At 32.4% G+C, this 17,921-nt stretch overlaps 1 protein-coding gene across 1 annotated transcript; it reads left to right on the top strand.

Annotated features, from left to right (window-relative positions):
- LOC107632569 lies at positions 427 to 16,197 on the top strand. Its single transcript, XM_021117182.1, has 9 exons — positions 427 to 603; positions 706 to 942; positions 2,846 to 2,971; positions 13,136 to 13,459; positions 13,562 to 13,745; positions 13,842 to 14,342; positions 14,470 to 15,460; positions 15,560 to 15,969; positions 16,109 to 16,197. Exons 1-9 carry the CDS (start codon positions 427 to 429, stop codon positions 16,195 to 16,197), a joined length of 3,039 nt encoding a protein of 1,012 aa, XP_020972841.1.

The raw sequence follows: 17,921 nt of genomic DNA, 5'->3' as shown, positions 1-17,921 counted from the left end.
GTTGTGATTATTTTGTAGGGTTTGATAACTTCAATTTTGGATTGCATCATGGGATTGGAGCATCTATTTTGGAAGGAGCAACCTCCTCCATACTACAATGAACTATACCCTTCCCAATGCACATACCAAACCCAAGGATATGGTGGATTTCACTATAATTATACACCTCCACCACTATATGCCTATGACCCATACCCCTAACATAATCCTCAATCACCACACTAATACCAACAACCACATTCTTATATACCACCTCAAAACACCTACCAACATAAGTCACCTCCCACATATACCACCCTTCTCCCAAATTATGAACCTTCTTTTTCACCACAATATGAAGTATTCCCACCCTTGGCCCAAGACCATCAAGATTTTCAAGCCTTTCTCCAAGAGCAAGAAGGATTTCGAAGAACTCAAGGACAATTCATGGCTACCATAGCCGAGGTGGTTAACCGTTTAACTCTTCTACGCTCATCCAATCAAGAAACTCCTCTCAGAGAGTGTGAGGGAACAATTGAAGGGCGTAGAGAAGAGGAGAGCATGGAGCCACAAGGGAAAGAAGAAGAGCTAAAGCATGAATTGAAACAAGAAGGAGAAAGGGAAGTATATGAATCGGAGGAGAGAAAGTGAGAATTGAGGGAGATTGATCAAGATGAGGATTCCATCATTCATGATTTTTTGTCCTCCTTGATCAATCCCCTTAAGGATCCTAATGAACTTCCTCCCATTGAGCTTGAGAAAGACATGGAGGTAGACTCCTCACAACCTCCTTGTTATGATGTGAGTGATGGGGAAGAGGAGGAAGAGGTTGGTGAGGAAGGAGTTGACAACCAAGAACATATTGAGTGGGTGGCAATTTCACCTATAAACTTCATTGGCCCCATCAATATGCTATCTTGGAAACAGATTACCAACTCAAGGTCCTTCTTGGGTTGGTACATGGTGAAGGAAATGATGTTGGGTGCCAATTGAATCCAAGGTTCTTCAAGAAGACCAATTCAAGACTTGGAGTTCAAGCATTGTGTAGGGCTCAAGTGGGTGATTTCTGGAGAACGTTGGGGTACTTCAAGGGTAGAATGAGAGCTTATCCATCCGGCTTGAAGCATAAAGATCAACAAGAAGGTGACCAGATGCCTAGAATATGGGATCCCGGAGGACCTATAAAGTGCAAGCTTGGATGGAGGTTCAAGGAGGAGTGGAAACACAAACCACCCTAACAAGAGTCTCCACAACAAGTCCAACTTAAGGACTATAAACCTAAGTGCTAGGTGGGAGACACCCCACCATGGTAACATCTTTCTTACCCTTTCCCTTTGCTTATAGTCCTAGTTTCTTGTATGTCTGCCTATCTTGGATAGCTTATGATTAGTTTAATTTTGAGTTTAGTAGGTTGATTTGTATATGGATCATGAATGTGTGGATTTTTGAATGTTTGGGGTTGAAATATGTGTTGAGCTAAAGTAGAGTGCCCCATAAATTGAAGAAAAATTTTCGAAAAACAGGGCATCTGTACGTGCGTACACACTTGTGCGTGCGCACAAACCTCTATATTTCGCATCCTGTGCATACGCACAGTGCGTACGCACACCCCCTTGCAAAGCCTCTGCTGGCAGCGCTCGCATGCCTTATGCACGTGCATTCTCCTATCTTTTGTGCCTTGTGGGTGCGTACATACGCAACCCCTGTCTCGCACACCCCGTGCGGCTGCACAGACGTGTGCGTCCGCACGCAAGCTGGTAGCCCCTCTGGTGGGAGCGTTAGCACAGCCTGTGCGCTTGCACCCCATACCCCCTTTTCGCTCTTGTGCGTGTGTACGGACCTGTGTGCGCACGCACACATGATCCATCTTTTGAAAAAAAAGGCATTCTGTGCGCGCGCACAGGCTTGTGCGTGCGCACACGTCTATTTTTGCCTTCTGTCCAGAGCGTTCACACGACTTGTGCGGACGCACCCCTCCCCTTTTCACTTAGTGTGCGTATGCACAAATGCTATTTTGGGCAAAATTTTTATTTCTTTTCCATTTAAGCTCTAACGCACTTCCGCCCCATCCATCCCTCTCTTTTCTTGCTTTTTCCATGTTTTTGCTCTTATTTTACTTAATCTTCATTGTATTTTATTTTTATTTTAGTAATTATATTAGTTTTACTTTAGTTGTTTCTATTTAAATAAGTTGCAAGTGTTTGTTTATTAGCGATAGGGTTGCCTCTTGATACAATGCACTTATACTTTGCTTTAATATGCAAGTACCTAGTAGATTTGAATACTCATGTTTTGATTGTACCACTAGGGCAAATTATATAAGTGCATTGGATTAAGTGATTTGAGTTAAAATTAGTTGTTCATCATGATTTTCATATTAAAATTCATCACATGTCCAGTACTTGTTCCTTGTTAATGCTTTGCATTTGTTTGAGTGACCTAACTTGATTCTTATCAAACTTATCAGTTTTTGTAACAAGTACCCTTCCATGTGACATTTTCATTATGCTTCGTGATGAGTAAGGAGTTTTCGTTTATTATTGAATTGGTTGTTGTTTATTGTACTATTTTATATTAATCTTGCGCTTTAACTTGCCCAATTACAATAGCCAATTTTTTAATCACTCAATTCACTTTCATAGTTACCTAAGGTTGCTTGTGCCTTAAATTTTGCTCATTCTCCACTTGCAACCTAGGTAACTTAATTGAGAAACTTATACTTTTTCTTTGGATTGTGTGGATACCGCTTCACCTGGCTAATGTGTCTGTTCTAAAGTGTGCGCACACTTAGAATACACACATTCTCTTTTATCATACCACACTCATATGATCTTTTTTCTCAATTGTTGTTTACTTGTGTATACAGCAACCCATAACCCCCGCATCCGCCAACCGAAGGTGGAGCTCTCGAGAGACATTTTTCCCGGATGATGTTCGTGCACGGAGGACCGTGCAATGCTTAAATGTGGGGGATGATTCGTCATTTTGGGGCGTAAAAATTTTCTTTACCGAACACTTTGCACTTTATCTTTTGTTTTCTTTTATTATGTTTCTTGTAGATATTTGTTAGTATTTTTTACTATTGCATCTTTACTCTAGTTAATATATATATACTGCATTTGCATGATTTATATTTTATAGATAGAAGTTGTGATTGGATGATGTGAATAGTATAGCACCTAGTTCAATTTTGTCCTAATTATTCATGTTAATTTTTAGATGTTGAAAATTAGGAATAAAAATAGGGAAGTTTTTGAAATTGCATCCATCACATCATACATACATATAGGAAATAATTTTGGTGAAAAACAACAAGAATTTTCCAAGAATTTTGTTTTTAGGGCATTCTATTGAATTGATTTGGAAAATTATTTTTAAACTTGTTTGAATGAATTTATGTGAAACATAGAAGAGAGAAAGAACAAAATACCTAGTGAGTCTTTGAGCTTTAATGAGTGGTTACACATTATAACCACAAACTTTGTTCATTGTGTGTTATACTCCTTCTATGATTGTAATCTTGGTTTTGCTTGACTCTTTATTTCCGATGTTTGATGTTTTGAATGCATTTAGCATGATTGAGGCCATTTTTGAATTAAGCTCACTCACCCATATGGACCTACCCTTACATCTACCATTGTTAGCCAATCTTAAGCTTTTTAATCCCCTTTGTTCTAATTGTTAGCACATCACAATCCTAAGCGGAAAACCATGAGTTACCATGAATTGCATCTTTGATTAGCTTAGGTTGAGGAATGTGTGTCATTTAAGTATGGAAAAAATTTTTGGGAAAGCATTGGTAGAGAAAAATGTTGTTGTGGGTATTCATTGAAAATTTGGAAAAAAATGGGTGCACATTCATGTATCAATTTGCTTTAACCATATGCATTTGTCATAGTAAAAAGAAAAAAAAAAGAGAAAAAGAAAAAGAAAAAAAATGAAATGAAAGAAAAAAATATAGTAATAAGATGGGACAAAAGTTATCCCAAAGAAAGAAAAAAAAATGAATAAGAAATGCATATGTGTTTTGAATAGAACTAAGGCATGAATGTGTGTGTGAAAAGAAGTAATGGGTGGCAAGGATGCTTTGTTGTGGGTTGATTGATATATGTTGAGTTGGGTACTTGAGCTAATCAAAGATTCAATCATTTAGTCCACTTAGCCATATATTTATCCTACCTTAACCCTAACCCCATTACAACCCTCTAAAGACCTCATGATACTTGTACTCACACATCACATGTTTGTTGATTGTTAGATGAAAAGTAAATCCTTGAAAGCATGATTAAAGGAGACTTGAGTGAATTGACCCTAAACATCGAGCGTTGAGAGCGTATACACACCTAGTGAGGGTTCGATCACTCAACTCTATGTTTCCATACCTCTTATCATGTATTCTTGCAAGTTGCTTCATTTTTGATGAATAAATCAATTCTTTAGATTTTTTATTGCATTGAGTTATTTCTTTGCTTAGCCCTATATGTCTATACACCTGCTTGGAATTTGATTGTTGCTTTCACCAAATCAATAGGACACTATAGTATATATAGGAATATATAGTATATACATACTTGCATGCATATAGATAGTTGCATTCAATAAGTTGTTTCCCTTTGACCATTCTCTTTGTTTGGTTTAGCATGAGGACATGCTATTGTTTAAGTGTGGGAGAATTGATGAATCCATATTTGACGATATATTTTAGCTTGAATTGGATGGATTTCATCATATAAACTCACACTTATTCACTAAGATAGCATACTTTTGTGTTTGATCATTAGATTGAACCTAAATATGAAAACATGCGTTTTTGTGCTTAAATTGAGCAATTTAATCCCACTTTTATTTCATTCGATGCCGTGATATGTTTGATGAGTGATTTCAGGTCCTAGAGGCAAGAATGAGTTGGTCAAAGTGGAAGAAAGCATGCAAAAAGGGAGAAAACATGAAGAAAACAAAGGAGAAGAGCTCAGCCTAGTGTGCGTGCGTATAGACATGCGTGCATACCCACAGCCATCGAATTAGAGCCACGTGTGCGCGTGGGCCGCGTTGCGCATCCAATCAAGCATCGCCTGGTGTGCGTGCACACAACCTTCTGTGCGAACGCACAGGTCGAGAATTTCCGCAGAGTGTGCGGACGCACACGTCTGTGCGTCCGCACAGATCCCAGTGCATGCCTCCATTAAAAAGTCACGTGCTACACGGTTTTGGGGGTCTCTAGGCCTATTTCTGAAGTGTTAAAGGCTGGTTCAAGAGGCTATATTAAGGGAGCAACAACACATAGCAAGGGGAGCTCACTTTAGATTAGGAAAAAACACATAGGAGTAGGAGTAGTGTAGTATAGAAAATTCTCTCTTAGGTTTAATTAGGGTTTGTAGCATTTTATACTTCAAGTTTGATTTTGGATTATAGCAATTTCATTGTAAGTATTTCCTTAATTTCTCTCTAATTACATTACTTGTTCTACACTTTCATCTATTTTCATTTCTCTTGCCAATTTATATAGTTTTGCAATTTTGGATTTCTAGTTGTTTAATTTGATGTTTGATGGCTTTTATATATTTGTTCGAGTTGCTTTTATTGATTTTGATCATTTATGGTTCATAGCTTTTACCATTTTTCCAATTTTGCCATGTTTTATGTTTATGCCCTCTATGTGTTTGATGAAATGTCAAGCTTAGTTATGGGGTAGATTTCCACCCCTTGGCTTGGGAAAAATGAGTCTATGAATTACTAGAGGCATAATGTCCAACATTTAGTGATAGTTCTTGAGAAGTTAGTTGATTCTTATTCCATTAAAACTAGCCTTTTATCAACTAGTTTGGTAAGTTGGTTAGGACTTATGGATTAAGGTCAATTATACTTGTTTAACTTACTCCTCGATGTTTGGAGTTAACTAGGCGAGATTAACTCATGATAATTATCATAGTTGTGGTTATGGCAAGGAAGGGATTCCATAACTCATCCCAAGTCAATGTTTCATTTATGTTTTGAACCAATTTTCCATCACTTTATAGTTTACTTGTTTATATTACATACATAATTCTTTTGTTCTTTCATTAGTTTATCAATTGCAATTTTGTCTTGTTCTTTTATCTCTTTATTTGTTTGCTTGCTTCCTTATCATTGAAAACACCCTTGGCTTCCTCACAACCAAAATTGTGTGCACTTGTCGGCACTAGTTCCTAGGGAGAACGACCCGGGATTTAAAACTCCCGATTATTTTGTGTTGATTGTGACATCTTTAGGATTATAATTTGACTGATGATCAATGATTGAGTTTGGACTATATTTACGTCAATCCTATTTTTAGTGTGAAAATCCAAACCCATGCAATTCGGTCATTGTCAAGACATCCCTTGTATCTTGGAAAAGTAAGAAACTCTTCCTCTGAGGTAGAATACAGAGCGCTAGCGGCTGCCGTTCGTGAGGCACAATGGCTAGCCTTCATGATGATTGAGTTCAAAATGCCATTCTCAAAGTCCATACCATTATACTGCGATAGTAAATCTGCTCTCCACATAGTCGCCAATCCTATATTCCATGAACGTACTAAATATATCGAAGTGGATTATTACGTTGTGCACGAGAAGGCTCAAAATGGGTTGGTCAAGCTGCTGCCAATTCACTCCAATGAACAAGTTATAGATGTGTTTACTAAGCCATTACCCCCTGGACCATTTTAGACATGCATTTCCAAGCTCAGATTGTATGACTTTTATACTCCTAAACTTGAGGGGGTGAAAAAGTACTATATACTAACACAAGCTGCATAGATTGCATGGTGTGAGTACATGGGATAAAATGAAAGTGGTAGCACAGTAACTTAATTACACCAGAGTTAGTTAGTTTTACTGTTAGTTATTTAGCTTAGCATGTTAACTAAATATCTATCTCAGGTAGATTAGGTGTTAGTATAAATAGTTAGGAGTCATGTACATTTCATTTTTTTGTAGTTTGTCACCATATAAATGTAAGATTCTCTCACAAATTTTTTGTAGTTATGAGGTTTTGTCTTTTTATAATTAACTTTTTTTTTTTACAAAATGTCAATGATGTTTTATACTATCATTATAGTAGTGTAAAATATTAAAATAATAAAATATTCTCATGTTTTACACTAAAATTATCCATATGCAAAAATTTTAGCCAGCTATGTCCCCAAATTTTTTATAAAAAAATTAGAAATACTTTTAACAAAAGAAAAAATATAACTTAGTTCAGTTAGTTAGCTTAATTCTTTCACTTTTATATAAGGTATTTGTGTTCAATTCTCACCTAAACTTTCACTTAATAAGAAAAGCTCCCGTTCAAATAGAAAAAACACACAAAGCATATTTTTAACGGTAGAATTAGTTATAAAAAAAATTAGATATCTTTTATNATTTTTAAGAAGAGGAAGTATAGGAACCAATAGAATAGTTGAACAATGTGTACAATGGAGGTTTAGGGTAGTATTAGAGATATAATCATTAGTGTTACATTTTTCATCAGCTTAAACTTTTGGGATGAGTGGTTTCATGACATAGTTTCAAAACTCTAGATCTGAAAAGTCAAGAGTTTGATCCTTGGTGAATCCCAAAATCAGCTTAAGTTTAAATTATTTATTTATTATCGTATTAGTAACAAAATTAAAAAATAATTATATTAGACACCAAAAAAATTATATTTATAAATTTTTAATAAAAATAATATTATGTAATTTTTATGTTAAATTTTTGACTTCTTCAAAAAAATTTTTGAAGCTCTGCCACTGGGTTGCATGATGATTTAGTTATCAGTAGGACAAATTTTCTGGTTAGTAATAGAATTGTTAAACCTCTAACTGGATGAGAATTTATTGCAGAATGAACACTTATTTTCATTTATGAGGAATGTAAGGGGCAGCAATTTTTATGATTTGTAGTCATCAAATAATCATCAATAATGATTTTAATGGTGTGAGATTGGTATAAGATTTTATCCAATGACTCATTTTTCTTTGCTGGTTATATGTGGCCAGAATTTAACAAAGTTGTTAGCCCCTAAACTTTTTCTTCATTTATCTATAACAATATATAATGGGAAAACCTATTTTTGGTGTCCAATTTTACTTTCCATTTTTATCCTTTTTAATAACTTACTTCCATTTTACAGCATTCTACTACTTCATTTCCATCCACGTTTATTTCAATATAACTTCTCCACGTTAATTCTCACTACTGCATCAGTTACAGAATTTTACTACTTAACTCCCACTACTGCATCAGTTAATTTCTCTCACATCAGTTACTGCGTCAATTGTATTATTCCCAATTTTTCTTCCTAATCTCTCTCACTTCACACTGGTTACTCCATATCTCTCCATAATAGAAAAAATTTCCTTCGTTTTTCCTTTATCTTCTCCTGCCTTCTTCTCACTTTGCCTAAATATAATGTTAAATTTACTGTAATTTATTTTTCGTCATTAAATAAAAGTGTAGAACTGTTTTTATATATGTTTCTTTGATTAATTATAGTTGACAACATACCAATAGAAGATTCACGTAGAAGTGGTCAACGAACTTGGCAAGACTATGCCAGACAACGAAGACAAAATATGAGTGAAGAACAGAGGCAGCAACACCTTGCCAGAAGGCGTGCCAGTTACCGAGAGAGTATTAGACGAGGAAAATAAATCGATACATCAAATGGACCAACTAACATGGCAACACCATTACAAGATATCACAAATATACCTCCTCAACAATACTCTCAACAATACTCTATATCAGGTACTCTAAGTTATACTTCTCATTAATAAATTTATATTGTTAGTTTATCATTTAATATGAATTATTTTTTATGATATATACCAATTATGTATAATTTATTTTTTGAGTGTACCCTTAAATTATCAAATTACATTATTTTCATCTTAATAATGAATTTTTTACATATAGATACTCATAATAACACCGGAGCTGGTTCAAGTAATATACCAAACGATCCAAATATGGGTAGGAATCCTATATTTATATTTATTTAATTAATAATAATTTATTTTTCCTTAAATTTTGATTCAATAAATCTTTTATTATTGACCTAAATAATAATATTATATTATCTTAAATGTACGTTACATCGTTATAATCTCAATTATTAAATACTTATCTAATAATTTTTTAATATAATATCATACAAATATAAAATTTAGTTAACTGTATTATTATAAGAAAAATATATATATATTCACTGTTTAATAATATATTTGTTATTAAATATTTTGACTCTGTAACAAAAAAAACTTAATAGATAATTCTGGTATTTTTTTTTTAACCTTTCTTCTATAATTTAGTTTGTCATTTAATTTGAATTATTTCTACAATATCACGAGGAAAACAAATCGATACATCAAGTGGACCAACTAACATGGCAACACCATTACAAGATATCACAAATATACCTCCTAAATAATACTCTATATCAGGTACTCTAAGTTATACTTCTCATTAATAAATTTATATTGTTAGTTTATCATTTAATATGAATTATTTTTTATGATATATACCAATTATGTATAATTTATTTTTTGAGTGTACCCTTAAATTATCAAATTACATTATTTTCATCTTAATAATGAATTTTTTACATATAGATACTCATAATAACACCGGAGCTGGTTCAAGTAATATACCAAACGATCCAAATATGGGTAGGAATCCTATATTTATATTTATTTAATTAATAATAATTTATTTTTCCTTAAATTTTGATTCAATAAATTTTTTATTATTGGCCTAAATAATAATATTATATTATCTTAAATGTACTTTACATCATTATAATCTCAATTATTAAATACTTATCTAATAATTTTTTAATATAATATCATACAAATATAAAATTTAGTTAACTGTATTATTATAAGAAAAATATATATATTCACTGTTTAATAATATATTTGTTATTAAATATTTTGACTCTGTAACAAAAAAAACTTAATAGATAATTCTGGTATTTTTTTTAATCATTTTTCTACAATTTAGTTCGCCATTTAATTTGAATTATTTCTACAATATCTCTATGTTATTGTACTCTACCGAATGTACTCTTAAATTCTCAGTCTACATTATTTTTATGTTAAGAATAAATTTTTTAAATATTTAGGTACTCATAATAAAAGCGAAACAGATTCAAGTAATAGATGCATAATAATAGTAGTCTAATTAATATCTAATAGAATTTTACATTTCATATCTTTTTTAATATTCTACAATTCTTTTAAACGTTTTATTTAATACACAAAAAAAATTAAAATATTTTTAATAAATATATATAACATTGTAAAAAATAAATGAAAATTTCTTCACTTAATAAATCTATTATACGGTTACACTTGAATTATTTTTCAAATGGTAACTTTTTTCAGGAACTCAAACTGCTATATTTTATCGGTCACTATCTATTCTTTTTAGTTATTCAAAGTTTGGATAATTATGATATTAATGGGTATTCTACGTATTCTATTACTTCCAATCAATTTAATTTTGTATGATTTGTTTCTTTAAAAGTAACCTCTCAATTACCACTGATACTGTACCGACTTAATTTAATGAACAATTTTATAATTTGTTGATGTGTTCTTTTTACGTACTATCAGAAATTCATGGAAATAGATCTAATCAAAACAGTAGACGTGAAGAAAATGTAACTGGTTAGTATTGTACTTTTTTTTTCTTTATATATTTAGTATTGTGATATAATTTTAATAGGTAAATAAAGTTATAAAAAAATATTACTTTATCCTTATATGTTAGCATATTAATGTATTCATAGTAAACATTAAGTGTGAGCATAATTGGTGTTAAAAAAATTATTTATTTAAGATCATTACAAGAACCAATTATAAAAAAAGAGTGCCAGTGCCTAACAAAAAAAAATCTATACACAAAAAAATTTATAAAAACCAATAAAAATACTTAAAATATTTATTTGCCAATTAAAATGAAAAATATGTAAACTATGGGTAGGACTCCTGTATATTTATTTAATTAATAGTAATTTATTTTTTCATAAATTTTGATTCAATAGATCTTCCATTATTGTTCTAAAATGTTCTCGCGCCGTATCATTATAAAAAAGATTATATTAGATATATGTTTAATAATATAATTGTAGCTTAAATTTTTTCACTGTATAACAAAAAAATTTAGTTGATAATTTCGATATTTTTTCTATACTTTTCCTTCTAAAAAATAGATATATCAGAAGTGGCAATTTTTTCACTAGATAAATTTAAATTGATAAATTTACTATTTCCCAATTAAAATGAAAAATATGTAAACTTTAGTGAAAGCAAAAAAAATAGGTAATTTAAAAAATTTTATATTTTATTGAATCATTCTGTTATAATTCACATAAACATGACAAAATAAAATATTAAAAAATTTATTTATTTAAGATCATTACAAGAACCAATTATAAAAAAGAGTGCCTGTGCCTAACAAAAAAAATTAAAATCTATACACAAAATTTTTTATAAAAACCAATATAATACTTAAAATATTTATTTGCCAATTAAAATGAAAAATATGAAAATTTTAGCGAAAACAAAAAAAAATTAATTTAAAAAATTTTACATTTTGTTGAATTATTTTATTATAATTCACACAAATATGACAACATAAAATAATTAAATAAAATATATTTTAAGAAATAAAATAAATAGTAAAAATTAAAATGATAACTCTAGGCAAAAGCATACAAAATAAAGATTATTAGAAGTAATAGAACAAATAAAATATGAACCAATATTATCGTCATGTATTGTATTATTTCGACCAGTAATATCTAAACATTTAAAAAATATGAAACAAAACATACAAGCAAAAAAATTTGGCCAAAGACAAAAATTTTCATACCCTATATAAGATAATTAACTAAAAAATACCGTAAGACAGTTGATGAACAGAAAACTTTATACAAAAAAAAAATTTATGATATATAAAGAAAGCATTTTTTTTTAAAAAAATTATTTATTTCAGACTCAAACTATATTGTATTGACTATTTAATCTAAAAAAAATAATCCATGATAAACATAATGTTACCATATAAATAAAAACATATAATAGAACAAGAAAATAATAAATATTTAGAATAATATAATGTTGTTATAGATCGTATGTGATTTTAACTTTGTTATAACAGTTTCGAATAAAAGGTTTTAAACAAAATAATTTTATTTAAAAAAGAATAAAACTATTTTGCTACAGAATAAATAATATTTCTTTATAATTAAAAGAATAAAAATATTTACTTAATAAATACAAAACATCTTTATAAAGAATAAAATAAAATATTTTATAATTAAAATTGTTAAATACATCTGAATAACAAAATTTAAAACAAATAAAGTCAAATAACATCACAATATTATACAATGTAACAAAGTTAAAAAAAATTATTGAAACATCACTTAAATATTTGATAGCTACTTATCTCTTTTTATGATGACCACTAAAATGGAAGTAATTCTTTGTATTTATAATCAACAAAGAACTATTTTTTTAGTTGTTACAAAATTCATCATTTTTTTATTTTCATTATGAATGTAACCAAATATATGTTAATTTAATACGAGTACAGAAATTAGACAAAATGTTCGAGCATCCCATAATTGTGCACGAAATTTTCAAGAGGATGCAACAATAATTCGAACTCCGCTACCAATCCCAAGGACATGTCATTACTGTAGCGCACGTCTATTTCACCATGAGACATTCGAGATGTGCTGTAATGGGGGAAAAGTCTCTCTTCCCCGAGTAAATGCTCCTCAAGAATTGTTTGAAATCTTCTTGGACCCCTCTGCAGAAGGAAACCATTTTAGAAAACATATTCGTAGATACAATCATGTATTTTCCTTCACTTCGTGTGGTGTGCACATAGACGAACAACTGGCTATAACAGGTCGTGGTATATATACATTTCGTGCTCAAGGCTCAATATATCACAGTATAGGGGGATTTCATCCAGATCAGGGCACGCGGCCACAGTTTTTGCAACTGTACATATATGATACTGACCACGAGTTGCAGAATAGGATGCTGGAGAACACACAACTACATGAAACATTAGTTTTCAAGTTATAACAATTGCTACACCGGTATAATCCTTTTCTCCATGTGTTTTGCCAGCTTGCACAACGGTCAGATGTACATGAGTGTAGTTTGGTCATTAGAGAGCGACCTGCTAATCAGCCACAATATAGTCTTCCAACTGCGTCGCAGGTAGCAGCTATAATTGTTGGTGATGACGTTGAAACAATGATTCGTGGGCGAGATATTAAGGTGCAAACTCATGCTGGTAGCCTACGAAGGATTCAGGAATTCGTTGGCTATTACGATCCACTACAATATCCTCTTCTTTTTCCATTTGGAACTCATGGATGGGATATCAATACCCGAAGTCAAAGTGGCGGCAAAGTATCATGCCAAACATATAATAGCTATATGCTCCAGGTACAAATTCCCATTTCCTGCGCAGTATAGACTTCAATAAAATTCTGCCAAAAAATTGTTCAATGTATCTAATCTTTTTTGCAAATTCTTAAAAATTTGTAGATCCGCCCCGATGATCATTCCACCGTATTGCAAGCAGGGCGACTACTACAACAATATGTTATTGATAACTATGTGAAAATTGAAACCGGAAAGTTAAGATGGGTTCGAACTAGACAGAAGAAATTACAGGCTGAATTATACCAAGGCTTACAAGATGCTTTGCACACAAGAGAAACCAATGCAGGTTAATATTGTATCTAATTGCTACTTCGTAAATCATTAAGAATTACCCAAAATAATTATTAAAACTAATAATATTTCTTTATATATTTGTCTTCAGAAAATGTTGGAAGAAAAAGAACAATATTACCATCGTCGTTCATTGGTAGCCGTCGCGACATGACCCAACGAGATGAAGATGGAATGGCGATTGTTCTTAAAGAGGGCAAGCCAGATATTTTTCTCACAATGACATGCAATCCATCTTGGACTGAGATAACTTCAGAACTCAACCCAGTTCAAACTCCACAAGATCGTCCAAATCTAACAACAAGAATTTTTCGAGCCAAATTTGAACAGCTGAAAGAGGATGTAATTACTAAGGGTGTTTTGGGAAAGGTGAAGAGCTATATTTATGTCACTGAGTTTCAAAAAAGAGGGTTGCCACATGTACATATGTTGTTAATCTTAGAGAACAATGACAAGTTAATTGACCCGGAGCATTATGATAGTTTAGTACGTGCAGAGATACCATCTAAAGAAGTAGAACCACACCTACATGATGCAGTGCTAAAACATATGATTCATGGTCATTGCGGAACACTTGATCAATCTTCGCCCTGTATGAAAAATGGCCAAACGAAACTACCCAAAAGAGTTCGCAGCAGAAACACGAAGAGGTGACGACTCATATCCGCAATATAGGCGACGATTCAACACTCCAATACCGATTAACCAAAATGTCATAGTTGACAATAGATGGGTAGTTCCGTACAACTCTTGGCTACTACTAAAGTATGATTGCCATATTAATGTTGAGATATATAGTAGCATAAAGAGTATAAAGTATCTCTATAAATATTGCTACAAGGGTCCAGACCGAGTTGCAATGGAAGTTCACAATGGTTCTAATGTTGACGAGGTCCAACAGTTTGCTGATGCAAGATGGATCGCTGCTCCAGAGGCATGTTGGAGAATATTTAAATTTAACCTTTACCGAATGTATCCATCAGTGGAAAGGTTACAAATTCATTTGCCAAATCAACATCAAGTGAGCTTCTATGATCACCAAACCATTCCTGAAATACTTAATGATGATTATTTCTCTAGAACAATGCTCACTGAGTTCTTTGCCCTAAATCGTGAGGAGGACCAACAATCTAGGCATCTTCTGTACAGGAAAATTCCAGAGTATTACACTTGGCACAACAAGGAAAAGGAATGGCGTCGGTGCAAGACACAGAGAATATCCATCGGTCAAATTTATACTGTATCACCTTCAGAAGGAGAAAAATTCTATTTGCGTATTCTGTTATCTAATGTCAGAGGACCAATCAGTTGGGATGACTTGCTAACAGTGAATGGGGTCCAATATTCGTCCTTCAAGCAATCTGCTAAACACCGAGGATTGTTAGAGAGTGACAGTAGCATCCGTGCGTGTTTGGTTGAGGCTTCTGTTTTACGATTTCTATGTGCTTTACGAAGGTTGTTTGCAACCATCTTAATATTTTGTGAGCCTACAGATGTAAGAAGCTTATGGAATGGATTTTTTTCATATATGGTGGATGATTATCCGTCAGCCAGCACCACAACAGCCTTAGTGTTCACAAATCGGCTACTCAGGGATATAAATGATATACTCCTTCAGCACGGAAAACAGATTACACAATACGATTTGCCAGCTCTAACTCATGAAAATGACAATGACAACTCAATACCCAGAGTTATCCAAGAAGAACTGTCTGTCGAAGTACCTCGGGAAGACCTGTGTTCCGTAGCAAGATTGAACAATGACCAATCTAAAGCTTTCAAGTGCATTATGAATACAATTGATTGAAGAGAAAGTGGAGTGTTCTTTGTTGATGGGCCAGGAGGATCAGGCAAAATATTTCTTTATAGAGCTATAATTGCAGAATTGAGAAATAAGGGTCATATTGTCTTGGTAACTGCATCATCAGGAATAGCCGCAACATTATTACCTGGGGGTCGAACAGCTCATTCTAGGTTTAAGATCCCAATTAATGCAGAACCATCATCCATTTGCAACATAAGCAAACAATCAGATCTTGCAAAGCTGATTAGACAAACAACGACAATCATCTGGGATGAAGCACCTATGGCAAATAAAGAATCGGTGCAATCATTAGACCACACTCTGAGAGATATATTAGCAAACGATATGCCATTTGGAGGAAAAGTGATGGTGATGGGAAGAGATTTCCGCCAAGTACTGCCTGTGGTACCGAAAGGTAGTAAGTCACAAATGATTTCAGCTTCTATAGTTAAGTCTCATTTATGGGCTTCCACTAAAATTCTCCATTTGTGACAAAATATGCGATCTTCTAATGATCATGTTTTTGTTGAGTATCTTATGCGCATTGGTGATAGAATTGAGCCCACCATACATGAAGACTTTGTACGGATACAAGCAAATATGGCAATTCCGTGGGAGGGTGAAACATCGTTACACAAGTTAATAGAAGAAATATTTCTAAACTTACAATCTCATAGGTGGGACGCTTCTTACATGGTAGAAAGGGCAATATTGACGCCAAAAAATCATGATGTGCAACAGTTTAATGATATAATTATCAACCAGTTTTCAGGAGAAGAACGAAATTTAGTCTCATTTGATGAGGTAGAATGAGATGTTAATAATTTATATCAACAAGAATACCTTAACTCAGTTTCTACAGGCGGGTTGCCACCTCATGTGTTGAAGGTAAAAAGAGGTGCACCTTTGATGTTATTGAGAAACATAGACCCTAAGGCCGGCTTATGCAATGGTACAAGGTTACTATGTCGTGGAACTTTTCAAAACATGTTGGACGTAGAAATTTTAACCGGTCATCACTGTGGAAGAAGAGCTTTCTTGCCTCGGATAAAACACAAAACAACAGAAAATTCAGGACTGCCTTTTATACTTATCCGGAAGCAATTTTCTGTAAGGTTGAGTTTTACAATAACAATAAACAAATCACAAGGACAGACCATTCCTAAAGTAGGGATCTATCTCCCTAAACATGTATTTAGCCATGGCCAATTATATGTTGCTCTGTCTCGAAGTATTTCTCAATCAACTACAAAAATTTTAGTCAAAAAAGGAAAAATAGATGGAACAAATGGAGAATTTACCAGAAATATAGTTTTCAAAGAAATATTGTTACCTTCTCCACATATAATTTATGTTCTTAGTAAGTGTGTGTAGTTACTTCTTGGTACAATTCAGTCTACATATAATTTTAATCTTTAAATCTTTTTCATTGATATAGATATCTTTGTATACAAACTTCAATTTATTGAGGACTAACGACTTATATTTTTTTAATAGACAATTTGATTTCAAAGGAGCTCATCAATATATGCCAGGAGATAAAGACAACGACCTTGAAGATTTGTTTTACGCAACAGGTACGTACTAATTATCATTAACTAAGACATACTAGGTATACTAGAAATATATTAACAAATATCAATTACAGGAAGAAGGATTCCAAAATCTCTGGAGTGCATGGAAAGATGAGCAAGCAATTGCATCAATCAAACCAATAGACAATAAAGTAATTTTTTAAATTAATTACCGTCAAAATTGCATTCAATATACATACTTCTATTTCTATGTTAGTAATCATAATCATATGTTATCTAATAGGTTCATTTCCTTTAAATTTATTCTATTGGTTGGGGAGGAACGGTTAAAACAGACAAGACCCAATTCTGGAAGATGATAAAAAAGGAAATACTGCTCCAACAATATACAAGGTAACGCAATCATCGTAATCAGAATGTTATTGATATGCCTATTATCTATCCCCTTCTATGTTCTTCTTTTACTAATAAAAAATGAAGGAAAAAAGTATATGCCTAAAATATTAAAAGGTTATTCTGAGATTGTAACGGAGATTATGTTTCCCATATTGAATAAAGTTACAAAAAATAATTTTAAACTAATGATAATAAATTAAACATTTTTCTTTTTCCAGCAACAAACTCATAGGAGCGCAACCAACTGATGTTAGTAAAGAACAACATTGCAGGTACCTATCATTAGATTAAGAAACCGCACAAAATAGAGGTAATATCGGATACTTATAGATTTGAATGCTCTACAGAGGGTTTAATGGCTTCTTTTGTTGTGCATGTGTAGGAAATCCAACCTCAAACAAGAAATTTCAATTTTGCAAGTTTTATATTTTTTATT

This window comes from Arachis ipaensis, chromosome B03, assembly GCF_000816755.2.
Source record: "Arachis ipaensis cultivar K30076 chromosome B03, Araip1.1, whole genome shotgun sequence".
In the NCBI taxonomy this organism is placed as follows: domain Eukaryota; kingdom Viridiplantae; phylum Streptophyta; class Magnoliopsida; order Fabales; family Fabaceae; genus Arachis; species Arachis ipaensis.
Note: the sequence above shows the minus strand (reverse complement) of the source record. Positions and strands in the feature narration are given on the sequence as shown.